This window comes from Hemitrygon akajei, chromosome 23 (genome assembly GCF_048418815.1).
Source record: "Hemitrygon akajei chromosome 23, sHemAka1.3, whole genome shotgun sequence".
Classification (NCBI taxonomy): Eukaryota; Metazoa; Chordata; class Chondrichthyes; order Myliobatiformes; family Dasyatidae; genus Hemitrygon; species Hemitrygon akajei.
In genome coordinates, this window is record NC_133146.1 from 55,772,882 (window position 1) to 55,786,299 (window position 13,418).

Below are 13,418 nucleotides of genomic sequence, written 5' to 3' on the forward strand. Positions count from 1 at the left end.
TAAAAAGCAAACTAAATAAAACATTTATTTTTATTTTATTTAGAGATACAGCACAGAATAGGCCCTTCGAACCGCACTGCCCAACAATCCCCCGATTAAACCCTAGCTTAATAGCAGGACGATTTACAATGACTAATTAACCTACTAACCTCAAACAAGAGAAAATCTGCAGATGCTGGAAATCCAAGCAACACACACAAGATGCTGGAGGAACTCAGCAGGTCAGGCAGCATCTATGGAAAAAGTACAGTCAACATTTCAGGCCTTTGAAACCCTTCAAAACCTACTAACTTGTAGGTCTATGGACTGTGGGAGGAAACTGGAGCACCTGGAAAAATTCCATGCATCCCACAGGGACGATATATAAACTCCTTAAGGAGGATGCTGGGATTGAACTCTGAACTCCAATGCCATTGCACTGACTGTTACGGTCCAGTGGCACCCTCTTTTCATTATCTGTGGTTACTTTTTTAATCAGTGTATTTATTATTGCACATGTCCCCAAGTTAAAGTGAAAAGGCTTTGTTTTGTGTGCTGCCCGGGGAGATCATTGCTATTTTTACATAATTGTTGATTACTCCTTTCAAACACAAAGTGCCATGTTGCATCACCAGCTACAGCTGTTGTTGAGGTGAGGGCCAGAACGTGAAGCTCATCCAGCCCTCAGCTCAGGACGTGTATCCTTCATACCTCAATGATTGGGTAAAGGAAGACCTTATTTTATATCTACACTAAATAAATCCTGAATAAGATTTTAAAACAAAAGTTCTGAAAAGTAGGATGCTGATTTTTCATTATTTCGTTCTTCCACCTGCATCCTTTGATTTCCACTGCTGTTCCTAATTGTTCTAAATAAAAACCGAGTTTGCTAATGATTAATGTTTTATGTGATTTACATCACGATGTCCCGACAAAAGGAATCTAAAACCAAAAATATTCGACTGCAGGATATTTAAAATATAAAAACTGAAAATGCTGGAAATACTCACCAGGCCAAACAGCAGCTGTGAAGGTAGAAACAAAGCTTCCATCCTTTCCCTTTCTTTTTCAGCATTCTGTAGGGGCAGTTAACTCCTTAACTCCCCGGATCTTCATTCTCCTTTCCCATGTAGCCACAGGAATGCAACACCAGATCTTCCTACAATCTGAGAACCCGAAGAGTCCTTCAGGTGAAGCAGTACTGTAGTCCATGGAACATAACATGTAGCTTCAAGAGCAGGTGCTATCCCTTAACCATCAGCCTCGTAAATGAAAGGGGATATCTACACTCAACTTCACTTGCTCCATCATTGAAATGTTCCTACAACCAATTAGCTCACTTTCAAGGACTCTTCATCTCATTATCTCATGTTCTCGTTATTTATTGCTATTTATTTATATTTGCATTTGCACAGTTTGTTGTCTTCTGCACTCTGGTTGATCTCTCATTGATCCTGTTAAAGTTACTATTCAATAGATTTGCTGAGTATGACCACAAGTAAATGAAGCTCAGAGTAGTATGTGGTGTACTTTGATACTAACATTTATTTTGAACTTTGAATGTCTCTGCTACCCATTATGCTAATGCAATCTAATGGCATCTGTCTACAGATGATCTATAGCCTTCCTTTCCTTTTCTGTTTATGTGGCTGGTTAAATCCCCCTTTCTTGTACTTCTGTCATTTACTGAATTGAATTTGGAGTTTATAAATTAGTCTTTTCTACACTTGAAAACTCAAGAAGAGGTTGGATTAGATCATTCTGCAGCAGTGACCTTCATCTTCAGTTGATTCTGACTTAATTCTCCACCTCACTCCCACTCTGACCCCTCTGCAACGCTCTAGTGAAGCCCAATGTTAGCTTGATAAACTGCAGCCCTTGCAGTTCAACACTGGATTTCAGATGATAACACTTTCAGATAATGTCATTCCTCTTTGTAGCAGAAATGACCGGTCCTGATACAGGGTAATCCACCTGTAATACTGGCTCAGTTTCCCCCCCCCCCCCCCCCCCCCCCACCTCAATAGACCTGATCCACTGAGTATTTCTAACATAATCATTTTATTTTAGTTTTCCAGCAACCACTGTTTTCTGTGTAATGCACAGTCCCAGTATTGTTTGTGCTGCTTTTCTCCTCTGTCCTCAGTCGACTGTCTCTATTATACACTCCTACAGACAGATCAGATAATGCTTTACAGGCTTTAACCTCCAATCCCCACCCCAACGCTCTAAGATGGCAGCAACAGCCCTTGTATTATCTGGGTTCTCTTGGCCTTTAATTATCAGATATTCTCTCTGTCCTCTTCATTCCTATCCCTCCCTGCAACTTAAAACACATTCGTTTTCTCTCCTTTCCCATTTTCCAGTTCTGCTGAAGTGTCACTGACTGAAAATATTCATTTTGTCTGCTTTCACTCTCTCTCTCTCACTCTCACACACCTCTCCTCTCTCCTCTCATCTCTCTCACTCCTCACTTCTCTCTCACTCTTCTCTCTCTCTCTTTATCCCTCTGGAAAATAGATAACTGCTTTGCATTTCCAGAAATTTCCTGAAAAATGTAATACATTTCCATTTGGCCAATTCCAAGTTTTTGACTTTGAGGTGAACTATATTGCTATACATAATGACACAAATATTGCAAGATTAAGATCCTCTTCCTGTTTTATAAGATACTTCAGTACTGGTCTTCTAGGTTATCCACTGCTGGCTTTGGTCATTAGGGTGTTTGGAGGGTACTTACTGTATACTCTACTCTACTTTGGTGAATTTCAGGGGCAGAATTTCCCAAAAAATTGAATACAAAATATTTCTACTTTTAGTTTGTGTAAAATGACATTGATGTAAATAAGTAGTCAAACCCAAATCGTTCTGTTTTGATGATCCTGCATTGTAAAGTGCAGGGGTATGCCATTAAGAAACAGATTCAATTGGCTGATTCTCCACCTTGTTTCTTGAGCTAGAGTTATGGCAGGAAGCTGAGAGATGTATCCCTAAAGGAAGAAGCCAAAATGAATTGAAGAGATCAAAGTGGCCCCTCCATCAGCTTGTGGTTTCTAATATATTGTGTAGACAGCCTGAGAGAGAGCAAACAACTTCTGAAATTAATGCCTTTGTAGCTGATCCCATTTGGACTGGGAACAGTTTTCAAAGGCTGTGTTTCCATTGATGATTGTGAATACATACAGAGATTTGGATGGAGTGTTAATATAGTGCAAGGCCAAGTTCAAAGGCATGATTAGCTCAACATTGAATTCCTGATCTTTACTATTTCCATCAAATGATGATGAGCAATTTCAAGTTCTTGGGTGTCAACTTGCTGAGGATCTATCCTGGGCCCAAAATATCGCTGCAGCTACAAAGAAGGCACAGCAGCAGCTACATTTCATTAGGAGTTTGAGGAGATTCGACGTGTCACCAAAAACACTCAAAAATTTCTACAGATTTGTTGTGGAGAGCATTCTAACTGGCCAACTCACCATCTGGTATTGGGTGGGTGAATATGGGACAGAATCAAAATAATCTGCTGCGAGTTGTAAACTGAGTCAGCCCCATCATGGGCACTTGCCTCCGTAGTATCCAGGACATATTCAAGGAGCAATACCTCAAAAAGGCGGTGTCTATCGTTAAGGACCCCATCACCCAGGACATGCCTTGATCTCATTGTTACAGTTAGGAAGGAGGTACAGGAGCTTGAAGGCACACACTCACCTATTCAGGAACAGTTTCTTCCGCTCTGCCATCTGTTTTCTGAATGGACATTGAACCCATGAACATTACCTCACTACCTTTTTATTTTTGCACTACTTATTTTAATATATATACTTACTGAAATTCATGGTTTGTTTTTTTTCTATTATTACGTATTGGTTGTACTGCTGCCACAAAGACAACAAATTTCACAATGTATGCCGGAGATAGTAAACCTGATTCTGTTTCTGAAAGCAGATGAAATATTTCACCAAAGTGGTGGAATTAGATTTCTAGAAAGAGTTGTCTGAGTTTTCTGGGTTCGGCAACCTCTGGCAAGCTTAGACTCGTATTAACTGGTTGCTCCAGTGGCAAAGGTTATTTTTACATTGGTTATAGAATGTGAAGATTCATTGTGAGTCCTTAATCGCATTCAACTATCATCTTTCCAAGGGCATTTGTGCTGTGGAAGTATTCCCTGGGTGCTGTAGGACTGGGCATTGGAAGCTTCAGGTCCGGTGACAATGATGAGATAGTGAGAGAGTGTTCAGCTTGCAGAGAATTTGTAGGTGCTGACAATCTCATGTCTCAGCTATTATCCTTCTAGGCGCTAGAGGTCGTATGCTTGGGATGTACTTAGCTATGCTGGAATGCTTGAATTTGTTGTACTAATTCTTCTTCTTGGGCCCTTAGCTCCCAGTGGAGCGTAGGCCATTGATGATCTCCTGTCTCTATGGTCCAAAGGCAATGTTTATGTTGGAGTTCATCAATGTTTCTGTAATCCGCTGTACAGGGGATTGGCCTGTACAGCTTTACCAGAGCCCTGTTGGCTGGCCTAGCCCATTTCCACCTCTCACAGTGGGGACATTGAGAGCCTGCTTTATTGTACACGACTCCTGAAATGGTAAAGCAGGAAGGAGTGCTTCATTATCTGAGATGTTGCAAACTGAATCGAGAATTGTTCAGCTTTCCTCACCTGGCTTTATCTGAGAGGATATATTCTACATGCCAACGGTATAACCTGGGGCAATGAAAAGCTGTGCCTCCAAAAATGTATTCAAATCTCAAAGTAGCTTGGGAAGATCTCCACAAGATGGGTATAATGAGGTAGAATGGTTTATTTCCGTCTGGCATTGAGAATAGGCCTCAGCTAGGAAATCATCAGCAAAATAGATTCGACAGATGCTGGTAATCCAAAGTTACACACACAAAATACTGGAGGAACTCAGCAGGTCAGGCAGTATCCATGGAAACAAACAGTCAACACTTCTGGCCAAGCCCCTTCATCAGGACTGGAAAGGAAAGGGGAAGATGCCAGACTGAAAAGGCAGGGGAAAGACAAGGAGGACAGGCTAGAAGGTGATAGGTGAAGTCAGGTGGGTGTGAAAGGTAAAGGGCTGGAGAAGAAGGAATCTGATAAGAGAGGAGAGTGGACCACTGGGGAAAGGAAAGGAGGATGGACACGGGGGGGGGGGGGCTGATAGGCAGGTGCGGAGTTAAATTAAATAGTAAAAATAGTAAATTAAATTAAAATAGTAAATTAAATTAAAAAGTAGTGAGGTAGTGTTCATGGGTCAATATCCATTCATAAATCAGATGGCAGAGGGGAAGAAGCTGTTCCTGAATCACTGAGTGTATGTCTTCAGGCTCCTGTACCTCCTTCCTGATGGTAGCAATGAGAAGAGGGCATGACCTGGGTGATGGAGGTCCTTAAAGATAGATGCTGCCTTTTTGAGGCATCACTCCTTGAAGATGTCCTGGATGCTATGGAGGCTAGTGCACATGATGGAACTGACTGAATTCCTCCAGCATTTTGTGTCTGTTGCCTTGGATTTCCAGCGTCTGCAGATTTTCTCGTGTTTCTGTCACAACTCTCTGCAGCTTCTTTCGATCATGTGCAATAGACCCCACCTCTCCACCATACCAGACAGTGATAGGGCCATTTGAAATGTTGTCCATGGTACATCTGTAGAAATTTGCGAGTGTCTTTGGTGACATACCAGATCTCCTCAAACTCCTAATGAAATATACCCACTGTCATTCCTTCTTTGTACCTGCATCGAGATGTTGGAAAACCTGACTGCTGGCTTGCCTCGCTCTGGCCACACTTTTTCCAGGTAGCATTGACACAGAGAATTTATTTTTACCGAAGCTTGCTCCCTCACCACAACCTTGTCCGAGACTCAATAATGCAGGAGCCCCCGCCACAAAGTGGTTTTCCCATTTTAATTGCACTTTCCTGCTGCAAAGCAGAACTTGCAAAGATTTAAGTAAGGTTCTCCTTGTTCCAGTTGCTTTTTCAGGTCTGGGATTCACCACCTTCTACTTAGCTGGGAAGTTACACTGCTTCACCGATATCGGCCAAGGGAAGAGCTGGAGACTGTGTGCCGCCATCCTTCCTCTATACTGTGCAGTGATGATCGCCTTGTCACGGACCTGTGATTACAAGCATCATTGGCAAGGTGAGCTATGCTGCCTTTTAATCTTCCGCTGTTATGATGCTTCATCTTCCCTGGTCTCAGGGACAACAGCATATTAGATTAGTGACTTTACTACACTGCTCTGTTCCGTGTCTTGTAAACATGGTCTTCTTGAAATGCAGTGATTTAATAACATGATTTGTGCATTCTTTCCAGCCCCCATATACACATTCATCTTTTCCTTTCCCGAATCAAACTTAGTTCAGCAAATTAGCTGGTGAAAACACACACAGTCAATATTATTTGTTCCTCATTATTCACATGAAAAATTGAACTTGCTTTAAAAGAGACTAGTTCTGACCTTTCCAGAGGAAAGTCCATTGATCACCCATGCCTGAGCAGCGAAGCACACATTCTGACAATTCCATTACAAGAGGGGATCAGTTTGTTTAGTTCTGCCTTGTGCCAGTGAAGGATCGATGAGAATTTGCAGTGGTTTGCAGCAATGGGGAAAAAAGAGGAATAACACAAAGTCTATGAATTCTCAAGAGGACCGGTTACTTTAGAATTTATCAGAAGTTTCATCTCCTGAAGTAAAATGGCAGCAAGTTCCCTTACTGATCCATCCAGAATTCCTCTCGATAAAAAAAATACATATACTATCCAAGAATATATGAAGTATACAACATAGAAACATAGAAACCCTACAGCACAATACAGGCCCTTTAGCCCACAATGCTGTGCCGAACATGTAATTACTTAGAAATTATCTAGGGTTACCCACAGCCTTCTATTTTTCTAAGCTGCATGTACCTGTCCAGGAGTCTCTTAAAAGACCCTATCGTATCCACCTCCAGCACCACCGCCGGCAGCCCATTCCACACACTCACCACTCTCTGCATAAAAAACTTACCCCTGACATCTCCTCTGTACCTACTTCCAAGCACCTTAAAACTGTGTCCTCTCATGCTAGCCATTTTAGCCCTGGGAAAAAGCCTCTGACTATCCACATGATCAATGTCTCTCATCATCTTATACACCTCTATCAGGTCACCTCTCATCCTCCGTCGCTCCAAGGAGAAAAGGCCAAGTTCACTCAACCTATTCTCATAAGGCATGCTCCCCAATCCAGGCAACATCCTTGTAAATCTCCTTTGCACGCTTTCTATAGTTTCCACATCTTTACTGCAGTGAGGTAACTAGAACTGAGCACAGTACTCCAAGTGGGGTCTGACCAGGGTCAAATATAGCTGTAATATTACCTCTCGGCTCTTAAACTCAATACCACAGCTGATGAAGGCCAATGCACTGTATGCCTACTTAACCACAGAGTCAACCTGTGCAGCAGCTTTCAGTGTTCTATGGACTCAGACCCCAAGATCCCTCTGACCCTCCACACTGCCAAGAGTCTTACCATTGATAGTATATTCTGCCATCATATTTGACCTACCAAAATGAACCACCTCACACTTATCTGGGTAAACTCAGTCTGAGTCCAGCTGAGACTTTTCAGCCCAGTTTTGCATCCTATCAATGTCCCGTTGTAACCTCTGACAGCCCTCCACACTATCCACAACACCCCCAACCTTTGCATCATCAGCAAATTTAAAACCCATCCCTCCAGTTCCTCATCCAGGTCATTTATAAAAATCACAAAGAGAATCCCAGAGCAGAACCCTGAGACACACTGGAGGTCACTGACCTCCATGCAGAATATGACCCATCTACAACCACTCTTTGTCTTCTGTGAGCAAGCCAATTCTGGATCCACAAAGTAAGGTCCCCTTGGATCCCATGCCTCCTTACTTTCTCAATAAGCCTTGCATGGGTTACCTAATCAAATGCCTTGCTGAAATCCATATACAATACATCTATTACTCTACCTTCATCAACGTGTTTAGTCACATCCCCAAAAAATTCTATCAGGCTTGTATGGCATGACTTACCTTTGACAAAGCCATGCTGACTATTCCTAATCATATTATGCCTCTCCAAAGGTTCATAAATCCTGCCTCTCAGTTTCTTTTTCAGCAACTTACCAACCACTGAAGTAACACACTGGGGGCTAAAATTTCTTTGGCTATCTCTATCCTCTTTCTTGAATAAGGGAACACCATCTGCAACTCTCCAACCCTCCAGAATCTCTCCCGTCCCCATTGATGATGCAAAAGTCATTGCCAGAGGCTCAGCAATCTCCTCCCTTGCCTCCCACAGTAGCTTGGGGAACATCTCATCCGGTCCCGGAGACTTATCCAACTTGATGCTTTCTAAAAGCTCCAGCACATCCTCTTTCTTATTATCTATATGCTCAAGCTTTTCAATCTGCTGTAAGTCATCCCTACAATCACCAAGATTCTTTCCTGTAGTGAATACTGACGCCAAGTATCCCTGCTATCTCCTCTGGTCCCATACACACTTATCCACTGTCACACTTAATTGGTCCTTGAGATTCTTGAGATTCATCTGCTTACAGCCAGCCACAAAGCAAGAAACCCAAAAGAACCCAACTGAAAAAAAAGTCCAACCCCAAAGTGAAGAGAAGGAGAAAAAAATACAAATCATGCAAACAATAAAAGCAAGCAACAGCATTCCAAACCAAGTTGAATCCATAGACCCAGAGCAGCCAGAGGAGGCCCAGAGCCTCATTCTCATTCTCACCGTATTGAACGTCAGTAAGCTGTCACTCAACTTCAACAGTTCCATCTTAGATCAATTCCTTAGTTATTGTTCTGACATTGGTGAGAACATGTTTTGGATAAAATTGAAATAGCTGGAAGAATTATGGAGATGCAAAGTGTTAGAATTAAATTTCTAGTATTGCAGCCTGATCTGTGTTGATAGAGGGTGGTAGGGTGGAGATACATCTCTACCGGAGGAGATGTAAGACATTCCTTCCCCCACTAGCCTGCAGGTCACCCTTACACAAGGTGTAACACCTGCTTAGCCAACACCCCGCCCCCCCCCCAATCAAAGTCACATGAAGCCATGGGAGCAGGTGGTGGATGGTCGTATGAGCAGCTGGTGCATATCACAAGTCCTGGTTATGCAACCACTGATGACAGGCAGACAATCTCTGAAGAGTATTGATAGTGGCTGAGGTCACCCGTCTTGTGAAGACACTGTCCAGAAGAAGGCAATGGCAAAGTACTTCTGTAGAAAAATTTGCTAAGACCAATCATGGTCATGGAAAGACCATGATCGCCTACATTATACGACGTGACACATAACGAGTGAACAATGTGTTCATAGATTCCATGGAATTTCCAAGCTGAGTGATCATTTAAAACTAATAAGTTTAGGAAGTACTTGTCCCGGAGGAACATTGTTTCATTTGGGGGTATACATGTGTACTGTTGAATACAATGGAGTATCAATAAACTTGAACTTGAGGTACAGTGAAACCCTCTGGTTTGCATGCTTTCCATGCAGATCATTTCATTCGAACAATGCATTGAGATATCAAGGGATCCTATAAAATTGCACTGGCTTGTCTGAGTAATGCATGGACTCTTCATATCTTCTTGATAGTTGTTGCTTATTTATTTATTTATTATTATTATTTCTTCTTTTGGCACTTGCACAGTTTTTTGCACTCTGGTTGAAAGTCCTAGCTGGATGGCATTTCATTGATTCTGTTATGGTTAATATTCTATAGATTTATTGAGTTTGCCCACAGGAAAATGAACCTCAGGTTTGTATATGGGCTTGGAGGCTTGAGTGCCTCAATGACCCAGAGAACTATGTAATCTGGAGTCAGGGCTTTATGCTTTGGATCTTGGTATGGTTTCCCATGTCAAACAGCTCAAAGGGACTAAGAAACTAAGAGTTTCTACTGGTCCTCCAGGTTCAGGGGTTCAACTCAGAGCTAACAACCCTGACTGGTCAAACAAAACTGCTACATAAACTGCAATGAGGAATCCTTCTACATCTGAGTGTGACGGTATACCCGAGTCTCCACCTAGAACTCGCAAGACTGACAGTAATGAAAACTGAGACAATGAAGAGAGCCCTGAACACCACCAGAGATGGAGGACATTCATCGCTGCTCTAAACCCCCATAGGTTGAGAGAGCAGAGGGTAATTATTCACTCCATCATATTGAGATAGTATTTTTCAGAAGCAACATGAAACTAATCAGCTTGTGATATCCATCCTCAAAAGCATTTATGTAGAACTGCAATGGCCTTTAATTCAACAGCTCTCTGTAAATTGATAAATCTGTCGATATTGTCACATATAAATATATATATTGCTGCATCACCATCTAGTATGGATATTGTAAGGCTTCTGACCACAGGTCTCTACAAAGGATTTTGAGGACTTCTGAGAGGATCATCGGGGTTTCTCTTTCATCTATCAGAGATATTTGTCAGGAGCAGGGTCCTTGGCATTATCAATGATCTCTCTCATCCATCCAGCAATCCCTTTGACTCCCTACCATCAGGCAAGAGGTACTGTAGCAGCAGGATGAGAACTGTTAGGATGGGAAACAGCTTCTTCCTCCAGACCGTAAGACTACTGAACTTTCTGCCACCACCTATGAAGCACCAGTAGCATTATATTAAATGGAGATTATTTAAAGGTGAAACTTTGAGGGTACAAAATCTTTATGTTCCTGTTAGGTTGAAAGGAAAGGTTAAAAGTTTGAGAGAGCCATGGTTTTCAAAGGATGTTGGAAACTTGGTTCAGAAAAAGAGAGATCTACAATAAATATAGGCAGCATGGAGTAAATGAGGTGCTCGAGGAATATAAAGAATGTAAAAAGAAACTTAAGAAAGAAATTAGAAAAGCTAAAAGAAGATACGAGGCTGCTTTGGCAAGTAAGGTGAAAATAAATCCAAAGGGTTTCTATAGTTATATTAATAGCAAAAGGATAGTGAGAGATAAAATTGGTCCCTTAGAGAATCAGAGTGGACAGCTATGTGTGGAGCCAAAAGAGATGGGGGAGATTTTGAACAATTTCTTTTCATCGGTATTAACTAAGGAGAAGGATATTGAATTGTGTAAGATAAGGGAAACAAGTAGGGTAGTTATGGAAACTATGATGATTAAAGAAGAGGAAGTACTAGGGCTTCTAAAGAATATAAAAGTGGATAAGTCTCCGGGTCCTGACAGGATATTAACTAGGACCTTGAGGGAAGTTAGCGTAGAAATAGCAGGGGCTCTGACAGAAATATTTCAAATGTCATTAGAAACGGGGATGGTGCCGGAGGATTGGCATATTGCTCATGTGGTTCCATTGTTTAAAAAGGGTTCTAAGAGTAAACCTAGCAATTATCAGCCTGTAAGTTTGACGTCAGTGGTGGGTAAATTAATGGAATGTATTCTTAGAGATGGTATATATAATTATCTGGATAGACAGGGTCTGATTAGGAACAGTCAACATGCATTTGTGCGTGGAAGGTCATGTTTGACAAATCTTATTGAATTTTTTGAAGAGGTTACTAGGAAAGTTGACGAGGGTAAAGCAGTGGATGTTGTCTATATAGACTTCAGTAAGGCCTTTGACAAGGTTCCACACGGAAAGTTAGTAAAGAAGGTTCAATCGTTAGGTATTAATATTGAAGTAGTAAAATGGATTCAACAATGGCTGGATGGAAGATGCCAGAGAGTAGCAGTGGATAACTGTTTGTCAAGTTGGAGGCCGGTGACTAGTGGTGTGCCTCAGGGATCTGTACTGGGTCTGATGTTGTTTGTCATATACATTAATGATCTGGATGATGGGGTGGTAAATTGGATTAGTAAGTATGCAGATGATACTAAGATAGGTGACGTTGGGGATAATGAAGTAGGTTTTCAAAGCTTGCAGAGAGATTTAGGCCAGTTAGAAGAGTGGGTTGAAAGATGGCAGATGGAGTTTAATGCTGTTAAGTTTGAGGTGCTACATTTTGGTAGGAATATTCAAAATAGGGCATACATGGTAAATGGTAGGGCATTGAGGAATGCAGTAGAACAGAGTTATCTAGGAATAATGGTGCATAGTTCCCTGAAGGTGGAATCTCATGTGGATAGGGTGGTGAAGAAAGCTTTTGGTATGCTGGCCTTTATAAATCAGAGCATTGAGTATAGGAGTTGGGATGTAATGTTAAAATTGTACAAGGCATTGGTGAGGCCAAATTTGGAGTATTGTGTACAGTTCTGGTCACCGCATTATAGGAAAGATGTCAACAAATTAGAGTACAGAGGAGATTTACTAGAATGTTACCTGGGTTTCAGCACCTAAGTTACAGGGAAAGGTTGAACAAGTTAGGTCTTTATTCTTAGGAGTGTAGAAGGTTGAGGGGGGACTTAATAGAGGTATTTAAAATTATGAGGGGGATAGATAGAATTGACATGGATAGGCTTTTTCCATTGAGAGTAGGGGAGATTCAAACAAGAGGACATGAGTTGAGAGTTAGGGGACAAAAGTTTAAGGGTAACACGAGGGGAAATTTCTTTACTCAGAGAGTGGTAGCTGTGTGGAACAAGCTTCCAGTAGAAGTGGTAGAGGCAGGTTCAATTTTGTTATTTAAAAAAAAATTGGATAGGTATATGGACAGGAAAGGAATGGAGGGTTATGGGCTGAGTGCAGGTAGGTGGGACTAGGTGAGAGTAAGCGTTCGGCACGGACTAGAAGGGCCGAGATGGCCTGTTTCCATGCTGTAATTGTTATATGGTTATAAGGTTATATTTTTTACTTTTTAACTTGTGCCACAAATTTACTAGTTAATATTACTTTGTGTTATGTATGTGAGTTATATGTACTGTGTTGTGCATCTTAGACCATAAAACCATTAGAGATAGGAACAGAATTAGGCCACTCAGTCCATAAGACAATAAGATTTAGGAGCAGAAGTAGGCCATTCGTCCCATCAAGTCTGCTCAGCCATTCAATCATGGGCTGATCCACTTCATCCAGTTATCCCCACTCCCCTGCTTTCACCCCATATTTTGATGCCCTGGCTAATCAAGAACCTATCTATTTCTGCCTTAAATACACCCAATAACTTGGCCTCCACAGCCACTCATGGCAACAAATTCCACAGATTTACCACCCTCTGACTAAAGTAATTTCTCCACATCTCAGTTCTAAAAGGACGTTCTTCAATCCTGAAGTCATGCCCTCTTGTCCTAGAATCCCCTACCATGGGAAATAACTTTGCCATATCTAATCTGTTCAGGCCTTTTAACATTTGGAATGTTTCTATGAGATTCCCCCCCCCATTCTCCTGAACTCCAGGGAATACAGCCCAAGAGCTGCCAGACATTCCTCATAATGGTAACCCTCTCATTCCTGGAATCATTCTCGTGAATCTTCTCTGAACCCTCTCCAATGTCAGCATATTCTTTCTA

At 41.7% G+C, this 13,418-nt stretch overlaps 1 protein-coding gene across 4 annotated transcripts in view; it reads left to right on the forward strand.

Annotated features, from left to right (window-relative positions):
• plpp4 (phospholipid phosphatase 4) overlaps window positions 1–13,418 on the forward strand; it is a 353,247-nt gene that overhangs the window by 323,925 nt on the left and 15,904 nt on the right. For all 4 annotated transcript variants that reach the window (XM_073027697.1, XM_073027698.1, XM_073027699.1 and 1 more), the window contains one exon: window positions 5,958–6,128. In XM_073027697.1, the coding sequence (XP_072883798.1) occupies window positions 5,958–6,128 (171 nt within the window). The remainder of the gene's footprint in view (window positions 1–5,957; window positions 6,129–13,418) is intronic.